Genomic DNA, 26,779 nt, shown 5'->3' with positions numbered 1-26,779 from the left:
AACTGCATCTTGCCACAGAACTGGTGTTTTGCTTTTAGCACGCACGTTTTTCAACTTTCTGTCCAGCCACTGGCTGGAAAGGTGGTGGCTTAACTTCCCACTAGAGATGAAGCACAGTCATTTGGGCACTAACATCTAAGTAGCTACCAATGTTATTGAGAAGGCCTTATTCTGGTCTCACTTATTGCAGTTTCACATTAGTGAGTCCTAGTGACTTTTTAAAATGTTGTGACCTCAAATTTGCAGTCAGCACTTGAGTGTGAGAATGTGCTTCTCTCCCCAAGCTGTCACACCTGAGTGTGAGAATGTGCTTCTCACCCCAAGCTGTCACACCCAAGTGTGAAAGCAAGGGGCACCTGCACCTACCAAAGTCAGGGGAGGCTTTGCTTTCAACCTCGGAGACATGGGGAGTTCAGGACAGGCGTCTGGGACAAGAGAACCCACCTAGGGTTGGCGCGTGTTGCCCCCACGGTCTAGAAAGTTTGCACTGTGACCATAGACAACTGGTTGCATCTGCGGTCAGGGGAAGGACCCAGCCATCTGAGAGAGGATGCTGATGTGTTTCGGATTTTGCTCACCAAAAGCATAATGTTGCTTCCCAACAGCCAACGAGTCCCTGACCCTGCCAGCACAGAAAACAAGCTCCGTACCACTTTCTCCAAGAACCCCTCCGCCAAAGTCTCTTGGTGTGGAGAGAATCCATCTTAGGAAATCCTCCATAAATGACCAGTACCTAGAAACCAGATATTCCAGGTATGATGCATCTCATGCCGCTGATGACCCCAGCGGCTTCCAATACGGTTGGTGTGAGCCCGGGGTGAGATTTCTTTTGTCACGAATACACCAGTATGTCCTGCTGCTGAATGACATAGCAGAAGACAGTGCCTTTTTTAAATGGGGACTTCTGTGGTTGAATATATTGTTTAATGATTGTCGTTTTATATGAAGTGGGTTTATTGGTAAAGATAAACTATGGCAAAGCACAGTTAAGTCGGAGCAATTTATGTGGGAAATGGCAAGTGGGTTAGAGATTTAATGATAGGCATGGCATGAAAAAATACCTCACCCACTAGCCCGTCCATCCTTCACTTCTATTTGTGCGGCTTGTTTCTGCCCTTTATTTCCATGATGACAACGACAGCCTAATCCTGGCAGCTCACACACATCCACATAGATCGTAGTAGAATTGCAGAAGAGGCACTGTCCTCGCCTGACGTTTTCAAAGGCTTTGATGCTGGTGAGAACCGAGCAGGCTCAGCCTTCCAGGAGGCAGTCCTAGGTCATGAACAGTGCTATAAACAGTCCCGTCCTCAAGCAACAGGGATCCAGTGCCCCCTGTACGCAGTGCAAGGATCAGTCCCTGTGTGTCAGAATACAAGGTCCCTGACGGATGCGACACTTAAGACATGATTAACTGGTTGATCATGTCTTAAGTCATGACCAGACCACACATTCATTCAATGAATAGCATGATAAAATGAAGAATCAGCCACAAAGTTGTTACACAAAGTGTATTATTGTAGTTATCATGCAATAATAATATTGTATTATTCCAAATTACATGTTATACATTATAATTATACAAATGATACACATTAATAAATATTAGTAATATTTTAGTTATTACACAAAATACAATCACAGACATACATGTTGCCTTTCAAGACTTCCAGGTGCTCCAGAGGCTCGGAGCACCCTCAGTCGATCGGGGAGTGCGCCGTGTGCTCTTCTGACTGGATGCCCAGATCAGCTTGATCACAGCTCCCAGCCAAGCTTGCTACTTGCCAGTGCAGGGGGGCCTGGAATCGGGCTCCCCTTGCATCGTCAGTATGGCACAATGAGATCTAATGCAGGATCCCACAGTCGTGATTCCACATCAAATCCCATCATGCTTTTACTTGACTATCTGCCAGGGTCCTGAGGGTACTTCAAACAATGCTGGATCATTGGCTTCTGTTCCCTTGAGTAAGCAGAATCGCATCAGATCCACATACAGAATTGAAAGCATTGAGGACTGTGAACACTGCTTCTGTGCTGCTCCTCCGTTACCTGTTCTGTCTCCTGTTGCACATCTCTGTCCCTCAGCATATTGTCCTGCATGAACATCTCTGCTGTATTACCTTCTTGGAGGCTGTGAACTTCTGGCTGTTTCTGCAGTGCTAGCCTTCGCTCTGGGAGTATACACACTTGTGCTCACATCTGCTTTCATTGACACTGGTCGTTATTTTTTCTTTTGGTTCTGTCTGCAAGCTAAACCAGTGCTGTTTTACATTGTATTTTATTGGAGATAGTTGGATGATGACTGCATATTGGATTCTCTGTTTATAATCACAGGGACCCCCTCTCAACACATAGTAGTCCCTACCGGACACTGGAACGGCAGCCTTACGGAGGGAGAAGCATGCCTACCACACCTGTCCTTACACGCAATGCCTACAGTAGCAGCCAATTACAGTAAGATGATTTCCTTTTTCCTAAAGCGTGACATGAATTTTGGACCACAGAGAAATAAAACCAGTGACAGTAGAAATAGGATCCCTTTGTGTGAGACAGTTGCCCTAGTAGAACCTGGGTTTGCAACATGTCTGCCTGTGATTTTTCAGGTGCCTGGTTATACATTAGCTGTTACTTGCTTGTACAATTGTGACATGCAGATGATGGTGTTTATGTGTGCAACCAGATTTCATGCACACAAATACCATCAACAAATGGGAGTGCATCCAAAATGTTGCATGCAAACATAGAGACTGGCTCAAAGCGGGTTTGAAAATGTTGCCCTTCTGCTGTTGGAGGACAGGTACAGAGAGGCAGTGGGGGATCACGCTGGGTTTCTAAACAGCAAAACTCCAGGAGTTTCACATTTGAGCTACATGGTATTGCTCATTTCAGGCAAGATTGGCAAATGCTTAAGAGGCTTTCAGTCAGCAGGATCTTGTCAGTCTATTCATGTGGCTAATAAACTTTCAAGTTGGGGAGCACTGAGCGCTTTTGAATGTATAACTTCTTTCCAAAATGCAATCATACCTAAGCCTGACTTCACTTACACTATTGAATTGTCTGCTGCTTTAGCTGTCATCAGAAATGTCCCTTACAGCTGCAACAAACCTTGCCAAGCTCCACTGCCTGTAATCCAGACCTTTTATGCAAGAAAAAGATAAAAGGCTAATTTATGCGTCCATGCATGGGCCTCCCTGGACCTTGAGGAAGACAATGCACTGCCTAAATGGGATCTTTATCTTCCCCATCCTTAGCTAAAAGATTTCAATTACTTTAAATTTAGCTTGGTATAAAGCCTTTACCATATTGTACCAAACTGCTGGCAGGAACAAAGGAGCTGTTCTGATTGCTGTGAAAGGTGGGCTAAAAGAGTATCCACCCAGGCCCTGGCATTGCCTGCTCATCCCTTAACCTCTGCTGTAGTCTGGTGCAGCACACACCATGACAATTCCCAAACTTCCATGTACAGCTTCTTTTAACTACCTAATCTCTTGCCATTTCAGGCCAGATGTTTCCCCGCAGCACTGCAGACAGCGCAGTGGCAGCCTGGAGTCACAAACCCATTTGCTGTCTGAGACCGTCGGGGAAAAGCCTGCGTTCTCCCTCTCCAAATCTCAGCGAAGCAGCAGCACAGAAATCTTGGACGACGGGTCATCCTACACCAGCCAGTCGAGTGCAGAATATTACTGCACGACACCTACTCCCAACCCATATTACACCACGCAGACATTAGACAACCGCACGCGGGGCCGGAGGAGGTCGAAGAAGCAAAACATTTCGGCTGCCAATTCGGGGAGCATGCCAAACCTTGCCCAAAAGGACATCCGAAACGGTGTCTACCAAAAGAGTCAAGGGCAGCCTTCCTCTAGCTACTATATTTCTGGATACACCCCGTATGCCGAATGTGACGTTTATTACAATGGGGGGTATGTTTACGAGAGTGATACCGAGGGGCAGTATAGCGTCAACCCTTCCCATCGCTCGTCAGCGCACTATGGATATGACCGTTATAGGGAATTCAGGTCCTACCATGAAGATGAGATGAACAGAGTACCACACAACCCCTATGCGACTCTAAGGCTTCCCAGGAAGCAAGTGGTTAAAACGGAGCATATAACCAAAAACATTCACAAGGCCTTAGTAGCAGAGCATCTCCGCGGTTGGTACCAACGTGCCTCGGGTCCAAAAAAGGAGCAGAGTCATAGCCTGCAGGCAAGCTTTGACTCTGATCGAGGATCCCAGAGGAGCTTGGGCTTCGCTAGCCTGCAAGTACCGTGCTCTCCTAGCAGCCGGGCTTCTTCTTTCTCTTCAGGTAACGTCTGATTCATGATATATTAGATGTGCTACTTATCCCTTCAGTGGGTCCATCTCTGTTGCCTTTTTGCCCTTGCAACTTCAGTGATGGGAATGTGGCTGCATACATATACATTCAGGGCAGATATTCACCCCCTAGCCCCAACAAAACTGAAGAATAGTTTAAATAGGAATTTTTGGCAGAGAAAAGGTTGTAATTGGTCTGATGGTTTAATGAGGCAAGTAGAACAAATGCTCTCATTCGGGCTAGGCCGGTGCCCAAACTACGCCATGCACTGGTTATGACTGCAAGGTCCTTGTCATTCCCAGGCACACTGACGATGCAAGAAGCACTGTGCTGTCTGGGTCCCAGAAAACGGTGCCAGTCGAGATGCTTGGGCTATACTTCCTGGTGGTATTGTTTTTCTCCAAATTTCACTGGAAAGCATACCACCACCATGGTGATCCGTCTGAAAATGGGCACAAGCCTAGCTTTCTGGGGATTGCCATAAGGCAAAAGGGAATAAGAAATCATCCAGGCACTGCGGGTCCCAGAAAACAGTGTTCACCAAATATACACAGTGGGCAAAGGCCTGGCTCCTTGGTGCAACTGCCGTGGTCTCTGAGACAGGGAACACACTGATTGCCACTGAACAGAGAGGGTTGGTGTTCAAAGCAATGCCACCCTGTTCCCCTCAATGACGGCTGCATGCCTTGCTCCCCAAAGTACTTTGAAACACAGAGATTTGCCTGCCTGTCCGGAGCAAACCCGCGGAGATCCTTACTGGGACAAGTTGTGCTGCTTTCAGTCATTGTAGCTGGAAGAGGATTAATGTGCTGTTTTTGTTCTTAAATCTCTAGCTTCTTCAACAAACGCTTCTGGGAACTGGAGGAACCAGACAACCCTGGGACTTCCTGATTACGATACCTTGTCTCATTCCTCTTACACCAGCTGTTATGCAAATGTTTATGGCAACTTTCCACTGCAGAGCAGGTGAGTAGGGCACACCAAGGCTGCCTTCTGCTCCTTATAGGCTTTTAAAGCTTGTGAAGGTAGCAGCCTGGTTTCAGATTGTCTCCACCTAAACCGGAGTGATCCGTGAAAGCAGTTGGCCAGCAGCAGGTCTGCTGTGTCTAACTGAAACAAGAGTATTCATGGGCTTCTTTCTAGCTGCTCAAGTGCGATGTTCCACGTCAGTGATAGCATGCTTAAATGGCCTCTCTTATGCAGGTATCCTAGCAGCTATCAATGGGCGTAGCTCCGTTTGACACACCTGCTAAGGACCTGTCCCACTTTCAGCTGGGCTAGGACATCGGCTGGGCGGGACATAGACTTCTCCCTGTCCTAATGATAAGGAAACAATGCAGGGAGAGGTTGAAGGGCTTGATTTTTTTTAATTTTTTTTACTTGCCAAAATGCTGGCAAGGATAGGAGATGATGCAGAAATATCCTGTTTTATGTCACCTGTCTGCAAGGAAAGATGCATCAAAGTCAGTCCAGAGCACTGATGAACAGGGGAGCATTGCTGTTAGACCTGCGGTGGCCATGACCATGTCCCACCCTTCCTCAACAGTCTTCTGATCCTATGTGTGAGCCAGGAGTAAAGTTTCTCTTCCAACTGATATGTGTGATGGCATTCAAAGAGGGCATGGACAGGTAGTCCCCATTAATAGACTCTGCGCATATCACATAAGGAGCTTTATAGTCAGAGAGTCCTGGCTTGATGTGGCTACAAAGACAGCTGTCTCGGGAACACGGAGTTCAGCTTTGGACAGGTTGGCACATCTTTCTCTCATTCAGATGGGTTCAAAACTGACCACTCTGTTCCCGATTTCACTCTCTGGTGCTATTTACAGTGCAGCACGTTGCTTCAGTGCTGCAGAGATTCATGTGACTCTTGGCTCTTCTGCTTCTCCTTGTGTCTCGTTCCTCCTCCCCTTTCTAAACTCCACCTGTTAGCAGTCAGAACAAAGCCCTTCTGTGCACCAGAGCAATTGTGCCTGCAGACGTGAGATCATATTTAAATACTCTAATGCTAAGTGTAGCCAGCTGTAGTAAGTACTCCACCTCTGTGCGTGCTGCTTTCATGAGTTGCAGTTCTTGCTTGCTGCCAGGCTGGCATGTGTGAAATACACCCCTTCCATCTTCTATTTATGTGTTTGTTTTAAAACAAGCATTTAAAACAAAAAAAAGGAGTATGAAAGCTTCACAATAATTTTCACCAAATGCCTTACAGCTTTCAGTTTAGTGCTGTGACTAAAAGAGCTACAGTAACAGCATTTCCAAATACAATTTCTACTAATGGTTTAATGGCCTAGAGTTGGATTTTGCAAAGTGCAAATAAGCTGCCTGTTTTGACAGCAAAAGATTTACGTGAGCCGCATCTTTTTTTTTCATTTTTTTTTCATTCTGATCATTCGGTCCAAATATGCACAGGTATTGCCTGCGATCTTTAATGCACTGATGAACGTGTGAATATTGTGAGCGACTGAGACAGTGTGCCATCCTTCTGCAGTTCAGCGTTCCCGCAAGTGCCAGTGAAGTGCAGATCATGGTTATTGTATGCGGCTCTTAGGATCTTTTGCAAGTAAATTGCTATCATTCCACTGAGATCAGTAGAGCTACAACAGCTTATGCCTGCTGAGAAAGCCTGCCCCTTCTACCTATTCCTCTCTCCAGAACAAATACTAGGATTCGCACTGTGTTGGCGTAAGTTCAGAATAACAAAATAGACCTGAACTCCCAAGTTCAGGGGTTTGCTCTGAGCTTATGCTGCAATAATTGAGATCAGAATCCAGCTCTGAATCACCTCTGCCAGCTCGCAGTTTATTCCTAAACCATTCCCAAGCCAGCACCAAAACCCCCCATGGAAATGTTGCTTTGTCCTTTGTCATTGGTGCCATGTTTCTTTTGCAGGGCATATGCAGAGCCAAGCCAGCTGGAGGACGATGCTGAGGACCGGTTGGAAGACGGCTTACACAATAACGAGCAGAGACTGTTTTGGCACGAGGACTCTAAGCCCGGGACGCTCGTGTAGGTCACCAACCACCTTGCGTTTCAATCGCCTTGTGCCTTGCACAGAACGCCGCTATCCTGGCAGAGGTCTTCGGCGGAGTTTCCCAAATGAAAAACAAAAGCGCGTTGGTTTGCTGGTGAAGATCCCGATCAGCAATAAGAGGGACGTGACAGAATTACAAAGCCTTACCAACAAAGGCGTTTCTTCCTTAATCCAGACAGTAGCCGTTCTGAGCGAGGGCAAGCCACGGTTTCATCTACAACAAGATGCAGCACTTGGATGAAGTATTTATATTGAGCAAGCACTTTTTGAAGACTGCAAGGTGTGGAAGGCAAACCTCGAAGAAAAAAAAAATGTGAAAAGGGGACTCTGTGGGGAAAACGGCGTTTGAGGAGCACAATTTGAATGGCTGAAAGAAGAAGGAATGGGGATTTCTTCTGCGGTAGCTTGTGATGGGCTTCATAAGCTGATGAAGGATTTTGTGTATGAATGAGGCAAAGGTTGACTTAATCAGTATTGGATCCTTACTTGAAGGAAGGCCAGCTTTTTTTTTTTTTAAACAGAGGTTTGAGTGAGCTTCACTGTTTTTTGGGTGTTGTTAGGAGTGTTTGTTGTTTAGCACCACAGAATGAGTTTCCAGAAAGAAAGCGATCTGCTGTTGCAACGTGTAGCATAAAACGAACTTTACGTGGTTGTGGATTTTGGAAATGGAAGCGGTAAGCTTTGAATGTTTTTCCACGATAAAATGAAAATCGGTAATTTTGCGTTCGGTGAATTTTCCACGGTACAGTGTCATTGTGCAGGTGAGCATGCAGATTCTCATGTTGAATGCACAGTGAACAGTTCAGCAGACAGCTAGTATGTTTTGCTCTGCCATTTTCAATTAAAAAAATCTGAGATGGGATGCTTTAGTTCTCGCATATTGAACAATGTTGTTATAATGGCCAGTATTTTAAGGTGGTTGCAAAAAAAAGAAAAGAAAAAGACCAAGTGGGTGCCTTAAAATTGAGGGCGTTGAATTGTACAATGTATCATCCGAAATGCCAGGTGCATTACTGAGTCACTGAGTGACAGCAGCGTTTTCACATAAAATCATTGATGTTCTTTTAAAAAAAAAAATGAACTGCAGTTTTGATCTAGGAGGGATAAACCTACCTCATATCATCCATATGTAGGAATGAATTAGCGTGGATTCTCTTGTGTAATTTCCAAAAATCTCATTTGCATACGGTTAAAATAATTCTTGTTTCTCAGCTGTACTGTGCTTCAGGAATCCATAAAATGGTGCTCTTTTTTTCCTCCCCTTTTATACAGAGGGTTTAGTTACTCCTTGTGCATATTGTGAATAGAAAAGTTCTGATAAACTTTTTTGAACATTTTTTTACCAATATTCCAAAGCATGTAATATATATATGGAAAGACAAATTTGTTAAGCTGGTCCTTAGTCATTTGTATTATTAGAGTTGAGGTTTGGAATAAACGAGCAAAAACTAAATGAAAAAAAAATTATTTATTTGTTTTTGCATATTTGTATAGCCTTCTAGAAATGCAAAAGCCCTTTTTTGCCTATTCTTTTACTACTTCTGACTTTTTGGGACCTATTATTTTGTATGGGTCAATAAACTAAAAGTATGCTACCAAAGCTGTTTTAGTATTCTCCTATTTCTGCGGGGGATTTCAATCGCAGTTTGGTGCGTGCTACTTGTGCTTTCATCTAGGCATTCATCAGGGTCTGGTTTCTCGTTAGCCTGTAGCATTTATTGCCATGTGGGACACCATCAAGGATTTTTCCTACCACTGTTTGTACATCATGCATCCTGAGGCATGAGAGAGGGTTTGCATAATGCTTACAAGTGAGGCGCATGATTCAGCTTTGGAAAGTGAGTCACAAAGCTATTGAAGCCCCCCTGAGAGAGCATTGCTTCAGCTCTCGGAACCAGATTTCCTGGCGGCGGTGGGCACCGACGACTCCATCTCTGGTTAGCGAGAGCCGCGAGGTGCTCAGAACTGCTGCAGACTCGGACGTGAAGTTTATTAATGCTGGTAAATGTAAGTAACCTGTTAACCCTTTTTCTTATTTCTGCCTGAAAATACTCTAAATGCAACAGAAAGTCAACAAACACAACCAGAAATGGCCTACAGGGCATAGACCATCGATTGCTCGTTGCCCGGGGCCACGCGTCCTAGTGCAAAAGGTTTCCCTTGGCCGCACGGCCACGACCAAGAGACACCTGCTTATTGTAATCTAATCCATGCTGTCAGACTCGATCTGTCGCCAGCATCCTTCTCATTGATTTCCTTTCCCTGCTGTGGCAGTAGAGGAGGATTTCTGCAGCGCAATGCAAACAATCCCCCTCCGTGCGTTCCCTGCTGATAGACCTCACCCCAAACTGCACTGCGGCAGCTACCCTCGGCCTTTCAGCCCAACTCAAGGTGATCGGCATCAAACTTGGCTGAAGACAAAGTGACTTGTCGGCAGCAGCTCACCAAAGAGAAAAAAAAATTGCTTGTGAAAAGTGCCTTTTTGGGGGGTGTTTCACCCAATAGCAGCAGAGCACGTTTTCCTGGCAGAATGATTTCCTTCTCGTTGCTCTAGTCCGTTCCTTTGTGTGCATGTGCATGCATGCGAGCTTGTGCGTGTGTATGTGTGTGTGTGCGCTGATTCTTCCTGTGTTCTTCCTCCTCGTTCTTATAAGCTGCTTATCTAGCCCAGAATACAAGCCCCAATCTTGGTTTTATTGAAGTCAATGGAAAAAGTCCTCCTCAGTTCAGCGAGTGCTGGAGGAGTCCCTTCGGTCTCAACGGGGATGAATAGGAGCTGCTTCCAAAAGAACAAGCAGGCCGTGCAGTTCCTTCTCCAGGTCTCGCCCTCACCGGCTTTGCAGGTTCTTCCAGCTCAGCTGCCCTGTGTGATGCAGAGGAGCAGGTCGTTAACACCTCTGCAACGCTGCTGTTTCATAAAAGCTACCCGACCGACCAGTGTCATCAGTGTGAGAAACGGGGGGAACGCCCCGATCCAGAACACGCTGCCCCACGTTACGTGGCCTCCGCCCTCACTAATGGGCGGTCAGTACAAGCAGCTGGCTGGCCCGCCTCAAACAGCACCCCAACTACGTTTCCCCCTGTTTTATCTCAGCTCGGGGATGAACCTTTTATCCTAAAATTTTGGAAGGAGTCACTGCCTCATTGGCCATGGGAAGTTCAGGTGATGGAGGAATATCAACAGGCCTAACCCCCACGTTAGCACAGGACTAGGTTTGTCGAGCAAGGATTTTTCTTCCATGAAACTGGGGTGACTTGGCACCAATATTTCTGGACTCTTCCTTCTGTATCAGTCAAATCCCATGTCTGCTGTCCCACTGTGTTGCTCCAAGTTTATCTTGGATGGTTGGAAGATGTCGAGTGCAAGAATGAGACTTGGTAAATCTGGTGATGCGTTAAGTGATGAGCCTGGCCTGCACTTTTTGGTGCACAAGTTTTCTGAAATATAGCCCCAAATGCTCCAGCTCGAATGTTTTAAAAACACCAAGACCTTGATGATGACCTGCTTGTCTGCTGATGGTGCTTACCTAAGTAAATGGAGGAGTTGAGATAGCTGTAGTATGATGGGCAGAGGATGTGGTCCCTCCTGCTCTCGATGCACAGGGCAGCACTGACAGAAGTGCATGCATCAAGCTTTAAGGGTGGAAGAAATCAAGTGGAAGTACAGAAGCAAGGGAGGAGGCTTTTGCAACTAGGGAAAGGGCTGAGAATGACTTCTCACGGCTGGCAGGTAAAGGACTATGCACACAACTAGTTAGAGACCAGGAAACATGGGCGAGGGGAAGGAGGGATGAAGCTGGGATAGACAGCCCTAAATGGGGGGAAAGGCACAGGGAAAAACTCTGAGATTTCATATCCCACCTAGTGCTGGCATTTTGGCTGCTGTTGCTTTCCTCCAGGAGAGGCACAGAGAGGTCCTGCAGAGCTTGCCTGCGGACAGGAGGAGGTAGTTGCTAGCAAGGCCCCTGGGTTTGCTGATGTTACGTTCCTGGGCTGCAGATGTCCGTTTCTCATGGATTTGAACCAAGCCTCAGAGCACAACGCCCTGGCGGAGCGGGGGCAATTCAGGCCTCGTTCTTGCTCCAAGCTTTTGTGGATCTCATTCTTTATTGATTTCTGTATTTTATTTCTGTAGTTACGTTCCAGCTGAAGAGTTGTGAACCTACTTGTACAGCATAATAGAGCTGAGGTGGGAATGTCTGCTCATACTTGAGATGATTTGTTCACAGCTGAAACACAAATCTCGTTTGTGCCCCCTCTGCGTTATTTCATCCGTTCTTGCAGCTGTTTTAGCAATGGGGCTTTGGCTTTTTTTCAGGCAGGGACAGTGAGGACATCTAGCGTCCTGGCAGCATCGTTGCAGGTAAGAGCACGCTCACCTTCCACGCTCAGCTTTTTTAGCCAATTTTAGGTTTGAGCGAATAATTCAGTAACACTTTGGCTCATTTCGATTTCCTTGGCATAACGTCTGCTGAGATGACGAAGTCAAGGGGGAGAGGTGATGATAAACTAAGCAAATCTGCAGGCTCTACGTGAATATAAGCACTCGTTTTAAAGCAAAAGAAATCTTCACCTAGCAAACCCTAACTGCTGGAGGCTGAGAGAGAGAGTGAATATACCCTGTTCCCTCTCCCCTTCAGCATCCGCTCTGTGTCAGCGTGCGACACCGCAGACTGGACAAGACGGACCTACAGCCTGCCCCAGTAACTGGCAGGTTTTATGAACTCAGGCACGGCTGCCTAAATGTAGCTCTGGAGTTTATAGTGCTTTTCCATAGCAAGTGAAGAAGCAAAAATGCCTAGAGGACATGAAACAGCTTATTGGCAGGGGTGATGCCCTGCTGTATCAACAGGATCTCAGCAGTAGGCTTGACTGGGGAGATGACTGCGCACCGAGCCCTGGAAAGGTCCGTGTGTTAAATGCACCCCGTGACGAGCTGGTGAAAGGCCCGTGCGCTGTGATGGTTGGAGCTATGTAGCACAGAGGCTTCCTGCTAGCCCTCTGCGCAGAGTGCAATGTGCTGTTCAGCATCTCCTGTGGCCTGTGGTGCATTGACACACGCCGACCTGTAACAAGGGCCTTCTTCAGACACCTGCTATGTAGTGACCTCTTCTGGTATTTGAAATGAATGTAGAAGATCACGTCACAATATTTTGCTGCTGCAGAGAAGAGCATCAATGTTTGCGTGGCAGCATCCAGAGAGGTAAGCTAATAGCTCTGCCATAAGATTCCCTTCCTCCACGTGCTTTCTTTGGCTTCTTTTACCTGTTTTATTTTCTGATTTTTAATGAGTCGGGGCAAAATGCTTAGGTGTTGTTGATGCATGGGCAGAAAGGTTCCCCCCCCATGCATAGAGGGGGAGAAACAGGACAAAGGCCATAAATCACATTTAACTTCATTTCTTTTTACATTTCTTTGCCCCAGAATATTCTACATAGGAGCATTGGGGGACTTTTTAAGGAAAGGAAAGCTTTCCGCCTTTGGAGGGGGAATGAAGTCTTACTAGATGTTCCCACTGAGGTCAATGGTGCTTTTGGCTTCAGTGGAACAGAATCAGATGCACTTCATCTAATCTTCCATCTCTATAAAAGTATCTGAATCAGGAATAAGGCCCTCATCCTATGTTGCCTCTAAGGCACCCAAGTGCAATCCTATTCTACCCTGCTTGATTCCCCGTGGCACAAGGTGGGCAAACCGTGCTCCTCCTCACAGCTTGCTGTGACTGAGTGTGAAGGCTGGGATGAAGGCAGGCCTCAAAGGCTGATCAAGTTAACAGTTCTCAGGGACTGGACCGGGGTGGAATAGGATCTGGTGCCCAAGTTGGGGTTGGGGCTGAACTCTGAGTATCTAATGAAGGTTTTGTTTTTGAAGCCAGCTATATCCAAGGGAATAGCACCTCTTGTTTCCAGAAGGAAGTGGTAAGAGCATTGGGGTCAGATGTGGGGCAGGCAGGTGGTGGGTGGACAGCAATGTGCAAAATGCAAACACGAGCTTGTTTTACTGTCACCCGTCCGCTCCGCGTTTGTCCCCCGTCCACCTGTTGTGTCTTGTCTGTTGTCCTGGACCAGGCTGGCGTTGCATGGTGACTAGCATAACGGGGTGTTGCTTTCTAAGAGACTCATTAAGCACTGCTTTAATGCAAGTGATAATAATTCATAATGTCCAACTGTGACAAAACCCGCAGAAAGGTTTGAGTCTTCTTTTTCTCTTCCTCCATTTGTGGTTTCAGAAGGACTTTTTGCACGAAGAAGAGCTGCAGGAAGAGGCCAGAGCTAGTCATAATTCACTTGGGTACAAGTCAACTCTACCAGTGGTCCTAACATCATATTATCAATGTGATTAGAAGTTGTTCATTACAGGTGGAAACTAAATAATGCCTTCCCACTGGCTTACCCAGACAAGTGGGACTGGAGGGACGGAGGGAAGCTTCATACCTTGTCCAAGAGGAGTCAGCCACCCAAACGTGTGGGTCCTTTCCCTGGAAAACCTGCATTGGACATGGTGACAACCTCTCCAAGGACTCCTGCCCAAGGGAAAACATGGACGTGCCACTGCACAAAGGATGTCATGCAAAAGTGAACGCAGCCAGGGCTGGATACCTTTTGCACAGGTTGCAGCAGGCACAATGCACAGCTCCCGAGTCTTCCCCTCTACATGCAGGTTTTGGACTCGCAGTGGGTTTTTTCAAGTGGGAAACTAAACTAGAAGAGAAACCCCGTACATGTCCAGATACAGGAGACAAAACCTCACCTTAAATTTCCTTCTCAGGAAGGAATATTGTGGGTTGAGATCCAGCCATGCCTTCACACCCAGGGCAATTCTCCACTGCTCTACCACAGGCCAAACCTTTTGTGAATGAGTAGGAGGATCCTAAATCAAAGCAAAGTGCTTAGACGCCCATCTGAATTAATCCAAGACTTTTTTTTTCCTTTTCTTTCCTTTTTTTTACAGACATCCCTGTAAATTCTTAAACGAGTCCTTGACCGTAGGGGGGGAAATGGGGTCTTCCGGCACCGAGCGATGCATCTGGCTGTCACAGGAGCAGTGTGCATGAGACTGCTTCTATTTAATCACTACAATGTCATCAAAGAGACATAAAATATAAAAGCCCGGAGCCAGCAGGGTTTCAGCTGGGGTAACTCTAGAAGCGTATCCTGCCACCTGTTCCCAGACTAAGGTTAAAGAAGGGCAGGCCCCAGGCGTGTGGCTTAGCGTGCCCACATGTGTCTGTGTTGTTAGCAGCGTGGGGGGAGTTGTGTTGGTGGCAGGATGATGCTGGATGCGGAGTGATACGTCTTTTGTGTGAGCCTGGATTTGATGTCAAGGGCGTTCTGTTTTCCTAAGGCTCCTTCCTGCACCTAGGTGGTTGGCTCATTGTTTCTTCATTTGGTCTTTCTCTGGCTCTGTGAGATAACGAGAGACAGACCGTGCATTTCAAGCAGCGTGACCGCTAGTCTTCAAAGAGTCCTTTGCACCATTTAGTTTGATTTAATGGTGTTGGAAATGTAACAGTTGGAGGTAAATTAAAAAGTGCTGGCTGACCCAAGAAATGCTATTTTGGAATAGTCCAAAAATAACAATTACAATGAATTATGTGAGCCAGGCGGTGCGGTCTCCTTGTACAAACAGTGTCACGGGGTCTAGGAGCTTATAAACCTGTTGGGTAACAGGAGAGTGAAAGTAATGTTAAAACTAATCAGGCCTGAGCAAACCCTCTGGGCCACACATATGCAAAGTCCAGCCCAGCCAGATGCAGACAAAACCTCTGGTTTCTTTTCTTTCTCTAATAAAATCTCTTCCAACCTGCTGAAATGTTCCTCCTGACACTCAAATAGCTGAAAAGCACTTGACGAGCGATCTGAGTGTTTGTGCTTCTCAGCCCAGGAAAGCAATTTTCTGCTCAATGCTGGTATTTTGGGTTGTGACTAAATGAAGACATAAGTATATTGTGCTCCATTGCTTCCCTCTTATCCAAATATTGGTAAGTCGTGCAATGATATAAGTCTTATCCAGTCTGTTGATTTAGGCTGATACAGTAGATCCATCAGTGATTATGACTGTGGCTAACTTGGGGGTAAGCAACAGCAAAGTGCTTGTCCATATTTCATGAACAGAGAAAGAGGCAAAATTCACTAAATGAGGGATTTCTTAGGAATGATTTACTTGAGTGCACATTCACCGTTCCTGTGGCATCACAAAAAATTTGTCTTTAAGGCCACATTCAGAAGTTTCTTCAAACCTAGTCTTACAGTCCTTGCATCCTTAATGTACTGTTGAATCCCTAGACCTGTAATATAGGCCAAGTTGGAAAAATGTGATCTCAGTTATCTGGGACATGCGGTATTGCTAATTGCATGGTTAACAGGTCATCCGATGTTGGAAGTCCCTGGGTACCATGTACATTTCTAGACAAGGTGTGGTCCCTGGTCAACAAAGGAGAGAAAGCTGGAGCTCAAGTGTGTGTGGAAGCCTGTTTGTGTCTCGTGTTTGCCGCTCTTTTCTTTAATGAGCTATCTCTATTGAAGAGAGAGTCATATGCCGTGAGGCAATATAACTAGACAAATGCATAGACAGGCAAGGGTCTTCTCCTGGGAACCTGACATGCCGTCTCGTACGAAGAAAATAGAAGGGGCAAAAGGCCGAAGCTCAAAAAGGAGCAGAGAGCATCAGCTCAGAAGCTGTCAAGGACGGGGGAGTTTGAAAGTCGGAAGAAGCCACTTGGTTCATAGATCAAGGTAACCGATCCAGATTTTAAGGTGCAATCAGGAATAGTCTGGGTAAATGCTGGGCAGCACATTTCAGTGCGTACTGGAGTGCTGATGATTTTCAACACTGAAACGATGAAAAATGTGGGAAAAAGTTGCCTAGAAACTCACACGCCTGTTATTAATTCTGGTTTTCCTGTACAAAATCATTGATGCCATTAAAGAAAAAACAAATTTTTTAAAAATCGTTATATAACCCTTGAAGAAGTGGGCAGGAAAAACAAGCAGGTCCTTATAAAGTGATTAGGAGTGACATTTACTGAGTGCCTGGCAAACTCTGAATCAGCCTGTCATCGTTGGCTGAGAAACTCAAGATAAATAGGGTTCAAGTTGTGCAAACACCCAAGAGCTTCCAAGGGTAAAGGTCTGAGAAAAGCAGACCTCATCGGCTCAGTGAAAGATCAAGAGGTCAGCAGCGGTGCAGGAGGAAAATGGATGGAGGCTACAGCAATGCTAGAGCAGCACAGGCTGGGGCACTCCTAGGGGCTACAGTACAATACCAGGGGGGAAAGGAGAAGATAGCAATTAGGAAGGGGGCTTTGTCTCGATCAAAGCCGTGCCAGGGACTCAAATGCTTTGGGGAACAGCTACCATCATCCCCAGCAAAAGTGTAAGGAAATGGGACTGTCATAGGGGAAATCTAAGGGGCTGATGGGTCCTTCCCACTCCAGTATTTCACAAAGGATGAGTCAAAGAGGAAACAACTGACATGGGCAATCAAAATAGATGTGGATGTCAGGAGCCAGACACGTCTTGAACACAAGGTAGACTCAGAGCCACTGACTAGGTTTATGTATCCTTAAAATGAGTGGCAGAGCCTGACTTCTGCATCTAAAGGAGGAGTGGAGGTCTTATTAATATGATATGTCACGGTGCCTGAACCTCAGCATGATGGTAAGTGACAGGGCTCTGCTGGAGGTAGGCTGATTTACGCTGGGGAGGATTTGGCCCCTCACTTTATTTTGCTGTCAGACAGCTAATTTCTGCCGGTAGGTTTTGCAAAGGTGGCACGCTCTCACTCCACAACGGTGGAGCATGTGTTCTTTTAATACCTTTTGAGTCATTATTTAAATAACACCACATGAGGTTTAACAGGTTGTTTGCATTGGATGGGCACTTGCCTTTTTTCTTGTAATATTCCCTGACAAGCCACTTCCTAAGCATCGACACGGGTCTATGTGCAAACTTGACTATGCCAGACAGTGGTGCCTGTGTAGCCCCTTTCGTAAGCACTTTGCATGGGCTAATTAGAGCCCCACTGATTACTGTGCCAATTAGCTTGGTCCCATCCTGATTGGCTTGCTTTCAAGCACCCTATGATCCTATGACAACACTTTCTGGTTTCAGAAGCAGCCTGTCTCTGATCTGTGCAGCATGCTTGAAGATGGATGCTGTCTGGCATGGCAGATTTGGGAATGGTCATCTCATGTCATTAGTCTTCCATAGCTTAAAATTTGGACTTTTGGGGATCCAGGCATAACGTAGCACTCATTCCTCTCCCTTCCTCCTCCTTTGTGCCATGGCAAGGACCTTTAATGATGAGATGTGGGATATAAATGTGCATGGCACCTTTTTCAGGTGCTCCTGGACCTTGGGTTTGTGCTGCCTCAGTTTTGGGGCCTGCCATTGAGGGTCACAGCTCTCTTGCCATGCCTCTTCCCTCTGCTCTGACATGGCATGTGTGCAGGAATAGAGACACGGGGTCTCACCAAACCAAGTCACTAAGCCGTTTAGCCCATATGGGCCACTTGACAACCTGAACCATGCCTCAATAACATCCTCTCTCGCTATGAATTGAGCAACTACAGCCGGGAAGGAAGACTTCATTTCTCAGGGAAGCTGCCAAAAACAAATGAAATGTAACATATACAGCATTTTTCAAGAAGACCCGTGGTATCTTTCCCACATGGTGTCTCTCTCTGATTACTCTAGTTACTGGGTTGGTATTATTATTTAAAAAACCCCATCATCTGACCCTTGATAATCCCCATATTGCATTACAGAGGATTGCTGGACATACTTGGGACATGTTGGTGTTCTTCAATTTTAGACTGCCCCCTCATGCTTACAAGTATTTTACCAATGATGCAAGGTTATGTTACATGGACACATTCTCTGACCTGGTCCAGTTAATACCTTGGCATTTGGAAATGGCATGTATTGGAAAGTGGCATGTATTGGTAAAGGGTGACAGATGTGTGGGTTTTATCAGCAAAAATGAAAGCCAGCAGTACAGAAGTTGCCCTGAAGTATCTGGAGTCAGCACATGGCTCATCATTTATCTTAAAAATAGAACGTGTTGGACATTTTAGGCACTTCAAGCATGTTTTGATGATCCACTACCTTGGAGTCAAATGGTGATGCATGACGAGAAGTTGGTAAATGAGCCTCCCGCTCTCTTGATTCAACTTAAAAACCTGTCACTTCTTTTACTTCAGAGATGGACAGATGGGTTGGAAAAAAAATTACCTAATATGAAAAGTAAGTTTAAGGAAAAACACTGTTGTGCTCAACTCTTCTGGGTTTCAGGCTTTATGCAAGGATTTGCCTTAGAAAAAAACTAAACACTAACAATTGATTAAGCATTAATGTCTATAGACATTTTTTCCATCTCTCAGCACACTTAGAACTTGTTTTTAATTATTTTGATTCAATTCCTTTAAGTGACTTATTGCATGAATCATAACCATTGGAAGCAGGTATTATCATTACATTATTAAGCAGACTCCAGTACAATGAAAGTGATTTTTTTTTTTTTACTCTTATTTTGATACCACATGAAAAAATGCCGCTTTCATAATTAACAAAAGGAATTAACCCTGAGTTTGGATCGAATGCTAACTACAATTTACAGGTTTCTCATTTCTATACTTATCTGTTGTTTGTAACTCAATATAGTCAAATCAATTCATTTGAAAGTGCTACCACAGTGACCTCTGTCTACCTCTTGGAAAAATAGTGTCACCTCTTCCTCTTTTCACAAGTTCTTCAGCTGTAATAGAGTACCATAAACCACAGATTTGGTTTTTTATTAGTGGCCATGTAACTTCTGCTTCAGTCATCCGTGCCAGCCCGGCAATAAATGTAAAGGGGACATTGCTTTTCTACCAAGTAGAAAATCCTTAACATGGCGCTTGTTCAGTACTATTATTTAGGATCTTTGACAACCATTAATCATCTTTGTCAGTAAGGCTGGTTCCCAGCATGCTCGTGGAGTTCACCAAAGGGGAATGGCAGGAGATGGCCAAGTGTTCAAAATAAGCTGTTAAACGATCAGCTGGAAGGTCGGGGGCTCAGGTGGCAGCACGGATGATTCGCCTCAACTGCGTAAAGCAGCAAAGTTTGGCATTGTCATAATTTAAAAGATCACCCCAAACCGCGATTCCCTTTACGCTGCTTGTTGACTCAATGTGACTGCAACCTGCAGACGCTTGGAGCAGTAAAACTGGAGATATGAGCAATTAGGAAGATAAAATGCCCTCTATTGGGAAAGGACGAGGACCCAGGTCCTGAAACTGGTTTCACACGAGTGGGTCCCCGGCCCTGCGCAGAGCCCTGCGCTCACGGGCCTAAAGTTTGAATATTCAGGTTAGAGCTTTAATGTGAAAAGTATGACTTTAGCTGATCCAAGGAAATACATGACACCGGTCGACTAAAGCTAATACTACCTCCTATGCTTACATGTTGCTGAACTAGAAGGGATACTGTTGACCTAAAAATCCCCCTTCTCCTCGAATATTTTTTCCCACTGGTCTTATAAGTACTATTGTAGAAAACTAAAATGGAAAGAGAGGAGAGAGAATATTGTTTTCTCTGTGTGCTTACTTTGTGCATTGACTAGTATTTGATTTGCAGCTGGTTTTGCTTTTCCCCTGTAGGCTTGTTTTCTCCACTATTCGCTGGGGGGAGGTTTCTTGCAACGACAGGGGAGAGAAAACAGCTTGAGATATAGGGAAATGGGACCAATGCCACAAGAAACTGCAGGGAGAGTGAGGGTGAGGTGTCAGCCAGGGAACCACTTTTAATTCCATTTCCAACTAAGTTGCATGCTGGCAGCATCCCTTCAGATGCTTACCCCTTTTCCTGTTCTCGTTTAATGGTTCGTTACTCAGCAGAAATCTCTTCTTGCCTTTCCTGGGTATTTTGCCTGAGTAAAGACCCCAAATCACTCCAAGTTGATTCCTGGGTCAAGCTGAAATGAAAAAGCAGAGAAGAGAAATCTCCTTTTCATATTAATGATCATTCATTCCTACAGGACTGAGAATAAAAAGGACATCCAGGTGAAGTGCTTCTATAACACTGTGGCTGTTGGATCTTGTAAGAGAGTTGCAGAGTTTGGGATGAAATGCATGGTTCTCCATCTTCCTAGTTTGCCCGTTTCCTCCTTTCTTTGCTGCCTCCGGAAACCTAGACGCAGCAGAAAGAGTCACAGAGACTCCATCAAAATGAAATGACTCTTGCCTAGTTTCAGATTTCATGGGGAATATTTCAGACCGTTTCGGTACGGTCTCTAGGTCAGATTTCTGCCAGCAGTCCCAAGGAGTCTTTACTTCCTGCCTTAACTGTTGTGAAGTGATGGGTTTGTTAGACAAGCTGCTGTTTTCCACCCAGAGACGATGGTGTTGCAGTGAGGGGTGCACTCACAGCATTTAGAGGTGCATCTTCCTGGCATTTACATCGATGAAGAGATTCCAGCTGTGTATGTAATACAAGTAGGGTCTTCGGTGGGGAAAGAAGCCATCTAAATACAATTCATCCTACCCCTGACCCTCAGCCTTGTCTCCCCCAGCCTTGCTCCATATCATCTCAAACATCTGCTAAAGTGGTGATTAACTGGTGGAAGTCCTTGTAAATGAGCCTCTTTTACAGGAGCTGTATAGGCATCACTCCAATAACATCAGGTCTGCCTCTGCCAGACCCACCCTCCCAACAGAGAGCGTAGCATATTTCAAAGGGAATGGAAATATTATCTTCTCCCATTCCTGACTGGGTGTTACATGGCCTGGGAGCATCCTGAATCAACATATTTTGAATTAAGTAGGGCTCTTGGTCCTAAAGAAGTTACCTGTGCAGGAAAAATTTGGGACAGGTTTTTTCTTTTTTGAAGGTTGTAGAAGAGAACAATCATGACTACAGTGAGGATTAACTGCTGCAGACGTGCCTCTCTACTGTTACTTCTTTCCCCTCTCCTTTCCCCTTCATATCTGCCTGTTTACCTGTTGCATATTATCTAACTTGTGTACCGTGAGCTGCTGGTTGCTGGAACAATCTTGCACTTATTCATATTGTGTCTTGTACAATATTGCCCTGATCCCTAGGTACTATTGCCATACAAAAGTACTGGCAACAATAATTAGATATAACAATACAAACAAGAAGTGCTTTTGCCCAAAGGATGCCAAAATGCTCTTTACTTTTTTCCAATGACTCAGTTGGTTTAGTAAAAAACATCATATCTGCCCAAAGAACCTTGCCTGCAAAATGTTTTATACATTTTTACAAAGGGTGGCCCCCAAACCTGTAGTCCCTGCTTAAGCTGGGAGGGAAGAAAGAGCTTCATTTAGATCAGGACTGATGGGCGTAGCTCGCTGTGTCCTGTGCAGGTGTGGTGTCATTCGGTGGCGAGCTCGGAGGTATGCATCCGTCAGTGCGCCACAATGCTGCGTAACAGGCTCAGAAAGGAAGCGAGTCCTAGCCACAGTCTAAATTTCCAGGGAGAACTGAGATAGGCAAAATGTGACACTAACCTGAGGCGCTTTGTGGGATTATCACCCCTTGCTTTTGCAAGAAGTGTCATAAACTGAACCTTGGCTTTGCATCTAATATGAAAGCTGGTGCTTCCAGAAACCATACTTTCTGAAACCAAGAAGGAGCACTGGATGCGTTCTGACTCGGAGGGAAAAAAAATACTTCTTACTAAACCCTCCCTAGCATTCCTTCCAGTATCCCCATTTTCCATCCACAAGTGCCTGACAAGCCTGACCCTACTTCACAGAGCAGGTCTGATGAGATTTGCAGCCCAAGATGGCATGGCTGCAGATCAGGGAAATATAAGAGGATAGCAAAGGGCTTTATTTACAGTCAAGAAATCAGCAAGAGATTTGCAACCAGCAAACAGATAGCTTCTGTGACCCAAACAGCATCGTTTGAGAGAATAACATGCCATCTGAAGAGCACAGTTGATTTATTTGATAACATCAGGAAACCATTTATGGACTCAATTATGTACGGTGATTGCTGGGGTTTAAACTACTAGACCAGGCAGATTGATGTGTGGGTCTGCTGTGTGCTTGCTGATGTATTATATCAAACGAAGAATGTCCCTCAAAATACCAAGGGGACAACCAGATACCCACTATGCTTTTCCTTTAGCTTTAGTTTCTAGCTTTTTTATTTTTGTTATTTCCACTTACGAGGAACAAGGACTGTACGGGGACTTACAGCTTTTTCATGGAAGTGAATGCATAAATACTCTGTTGCTATAAAGTTCAGCCAAGACTAGGAGCCAAATCTTTGGCCAGTGCAATCCCTGTGAGTTTTGGCATTGACTGAAGATGGAGCAGCATTTGGCCCATCATAAGGAATATGCCTGAATGCAGGGTGGATTTGATTTAAATCACGATTTAAATAACTGGTCAGGAAGTCTCAATTTAACCATTGTTTTCTACAAAAAGTGCATTCCTGTTGTTCGATATAACCTTCATAAAAGTATTTCCAAAGAGGGTCTCTTTTACAGCCTGCAAGCCTGCTGCCATGATAGGTTTTCCCTTCTACCATACCTTTTCCTCACTAGATCTGAAATCAGTGGAGATGCTCTATTCAGAAATGTATCCCTCAAGATTTCTGCAGTATTCTACTCAAAATGTTTCTCTTTTGTTTCTATTGCCCCTTGGTCCCTGCATTTATCTCCACACTCCTCCTCCTTGCCCAGATCTACTCCACCCCAACAATCCTCTATTCATTTAACTTCTTGAAAACTTTGCACTTTTAAAGAGAGGTATGGGCTTGACTCTGTACAAAAACTTGCAGAGAGACAATGGGACTGGTGGATAGGTAATCAGGTCTGTTATCTCTCATTTCCATAGACTGCTATTAATAAGCATGTTATCTCTGGAACCATAAATCCACAGTTTGCAAACTGAAACTAAGCATCACAGAGATGTTTAATGGGATCTTCTAGACTGAACACAGAGTCCCATTGGGTAAAGTGGTTTTCTTTAATCTTTACTAATATATAAAGGAGCCTCTGGGAACCCCATAATATTGGGCCCGTAATATAATCCATGGCCTATTGTGACCTATTTATAAAAGTTTTCTAAAAAGTTTACATGAATATATTGTCTCAAATAGTATATAATTAGAAGTTATAATCCCTATTCCATGATGATATCTTTGGGCTCTAACATATCTTAAATTAAAATTATCATTACATAGGTTGGGGGGGGGGGGGGTTTAAAAGCATCCTAACAAAAAAAGTATGATTAAATTAAAAAAAAATCAGATTTAAATAGGGAAAAAGTACGTTGGGTTTTTTTGTTTTAAAAAAACCATTGATTTTTATCAACCCTGCCTGAATGGAATGGGCTGTTCAGACGATGGATTTAAGTGGCAAGTGAATGAGCCTTGTACAGGTCTGGCATTCAGTTCACATGGAAATATGTAACGTAACAGAGGGAACAGCAGGTAGGTATGTGGAATAGGTGCTGGTTCTCAGGGAGCAGCTTCCCAGAGTGGCCAAGGGTGGACTAGCTCTAGGCAAAACTTTTTGCCCTGGGGGAAAAATGGTTACTTGCTGTCTGTCTCTCAGTGTGTCTCAGAGCACACACATGAGGACAAAGCAGCCTCATGCTCTGCTGAAGTTGGGGAGGGGGGGAGAGAGGGGCAGATGGAGTCGGGGTGCTTGGGAACCCAGAGGACATCTAGGGAACCCGTGAAGGGCAGGATTGCTTTTGACTTCTATAAGAGCCTGGGGGTTTTAGAGCTCAATAAGTTTTCTGTAGTTTCCAAATTCCACCACGCTCTTTATGGTTGTGCCTTAGGGCCAATTAACAGTGAATAGCTGAGGACTCTTTTCTTTCTAGCCTCGCTATTTTTTTTTCCATACAGCTGTGTACACAAATGGAGGGACAGAATTTGGTCTTTGATGAAGACTTGACATAATTAAAGGAAACCGCTTTAAACAAATGAACCTTCCAAACTGTGAGGTACTAAAATTCCAGCCTTGTAGAAACATTCCCACAATGCAGTATTTATCTCCAAAGAAACAGTCATTTACGCTGACATATCAAAGATACGCCTTGTTGTTCAGTGTTGTAAAATAGAACCATAGAATAATAACCTGTAGGGAAGAGAATATGGATTTCAAACATCCTTTATTAGTTGTATTCACCTTGATAAAGGATTATTTTGGCATGTTGGTTTATTTATTAAAAATGGGCAATGGAGGAATGGGCTTGGGTAATTTGCCAACCAAAGAACAGTTAGGGACATGGATAATATCCTTGCCAGTAGCAGACAGAATAGGTTTAGCAGTGTGTTAAGTCATATGACTGAGATGCACATAAGTCAGTGGGGGCTGGTACACCCAGAAATCTGTCCTCTGGTAATTTTGCAGTGGAAGAACAGAAGCATATAACTGGTAACTGGAAACAAGGACTAAAATCCACTGTATTACTGAAGAACAGGTGATAAATTGAATGTTAGTCTCTCAGTCCTCCTGTTTTAAGAAGTATGTTCCATGGGCTGTTCACATTTACTGGGAAATTGTTCTGTTTACAGTAGCGCCTAAGGATCCGTCCAGAGATCAGGGATCCATTGTTAGGGACCTACTTAATTCGTGGGTTTGTGGATTTCATGGAAACTGAAAATCTGGGATTGTCTGCAAAATCAGTAAATAAATAAATAAATAAAATAAAATGCTGGCTCCCCAGCAGGATCCAGCGGTCCTTGCTGCAGGGAGGAGGAGGCTCCAGCTGGCAGGGAAGCGTGAAGGGCAGCAGGCAAGATGGCGACTGCCCTCTTGTCCCTCCTGTCCCTGCCAGGGCCTCTCTGCCAATCAGTGCCAAGGGGTGGAGCCACCACAAAATGCCCACGAAATCGGCTCTGCATGCTGCAAAAAACACTTCTTCTCGTCACGATTTTTCTCGCGAAGAATCTCTACCCAGCGCGATGCTGATTAATGCTATACAAAAACACCTTTGAAACAAAATACAGTGAATGGTGTGCCAATGGCGACCTGCTACCAGGTAGTTCTTGTAGGAAGTGGTTTGTATTGGTTGCAGTCTCTCATGTGATAAATTAAGTGCCATGTGTACTCATGACACTCCACGGACAATACATGGAAATACAATATGGGTTACTCCATCTGTTGTATCTGTAATCTCAGTGCAATGTAAATACCCTATAATGACAAGTGGTGCTCTGTATTTCATAATCAGGACCAGCCTGCACATAATAATCTCTCTGGAAAAAATAATGGAGAGCATATGTTGATAGCGATCCAGAGAGAAAAAGAAGTGCCAGTAACTCTTTTTAACACACAGAGGGTAGGTGAAAGCTAAATAAAGAATAAAGCTTTAGGGTGGTATTAAATATACTTGGTGAATGGGATGCAGGGTTTGTTTTAAACTTGCACTTGGCATCCTTTGTGGTAAACAGGGACCTGTAATATCCTAATATTAGTAGTTTGAGTGTGAAGATGATATGGCCCAACCCAGGGAAACATGATTGGTGATATTTTCCCCTGCATGCACCTGGCCTGCACACCACTGATGTTTGATTCCCAGGTGAGGGCTTCTGTAGGTGGCAAAGCTATGTCTACACCGTGGTTAGACACCTGATTGTGGTATGTGAACACATAGAGGCAATCCCTGCTTAAAACTGTTTCACTTAGCACTATTTTGCTATAACGCTCATTTTAAATTGATACCTGATTTCACTTCATAGAATCATAGAAGTAGGGTCGGAAGGACCTTGTAGATCTTCAAGTCCAACCCCCTGCCTGGGCAGAAGGGAAACTGGGCTCAAGTGACCCCAGCCAGGTAGGCATCAAGCCGCTTCTTAAAGACCCCCAGGGTAGGAGCCAGCACCACTTCCCTTGGAAGTTGGTTCCAGATCCTAGCCGCCCTAACTGTGAAGTAGTTCTTATGGGTGTCTAATCTATACCTACTTTCCAACAACTTGTGGCCGTTATTCCTTGTTATCCTGGGGGACGCTAGGGGAAACCAGGTCTCCCCCAAACCCTTCTGGTCCCCCCTAGTGACCTTCTGGTCACAAGGTCCCCCCTCAGCCTTCTCTTGTGAAGGCTGAACAGGTTCAGGTCCCGTAGCTTCTCATTGTAGGGTCTGCCCTGCTGTCGCCAGATCATGTGAGTGGCTCTCCTCTGGACCCTCTCAATGTTGTCCACATCCCTCTTGAAGTGGGGTGCCCAGAACTGGACACAGTACTCCAGCTGTGGCCAGGCCAGTGTCGCGTAGAGGGGGAGGATCACTTAGCACGTAGCACTCTGTGAGTCTTGTTATAACACTCACGGTCACCATCTTGGGTCATTAAAAACAATTGCGGTCACCATTTTGGGTCATCAAATGCTTTTGGTTTCACTTAATGCTCCTTTCGCTTAATGCTTGTTTTTTCAGGAACCAATTAAGAGCACTAAGTCGGGGTTGC

General features: G+C 45.0%; 1 protein-coding gene across 7 annotated transcripts in view; it reads left to right on the top strand.

Annotated features, from left to right (window-relative positions):
* The window catches only part of FRMD4B (FERM domain containing 4B), a 163,153-nt gene extending 154,204 nt beyond the window's left edge, over positions 1-8,949 (top strand). For all 7 annotated transcript variants that reach the window (XM_019499738.2, XM_059716022.1, XM_059716024.1 and 4 more), the window contains 5 exons: positions 606-753; positions 2,335-2,454; positions 3,501-4,309; positions 5,152-5,284; positions 7,208-8,949. In XM_019499738.2, coding sequence (XP_019355283.1) covers positions 606-753; positions 2,335-2,454; positions 3,501-4,309; positions 5,152-5,284; positions 7,208-7,328 — 1,331 coding nt within the window. In that variant the 3' untranslated portion in view covers positions 7,329-8,949. The remainder of the gene's footprint in view (positions 1-605; positions 754-2,334; positions 2,455-3,500; positions 4,310-5,151; positions 5,285-7,207) is intronic.
* Positions 8,950-26,779: the final 17,830 nt, after the last annotated feature.

The sequence above is a fragment of the Alligator mississippiensis genome, chromosome 12 (genome assembly GCF_030867095.1).
Source record: "Alligator mississippiensis isolate rAllMis1 chromosome 12, rAllMis1, whole genome shotgun sequence".
Taxonomy (NCBI): domain Eukaryota; kingdom Metazoa; phylum Chordata; order Crocodylia; family Alligatoridae; genus Alligator; species Alligator mississippiensis.
The sequence above is the reverse complement of the archived record's forward strand: the minus strand, read 5'-3'. Positions and strand labels throughout refer to the sequence as shown.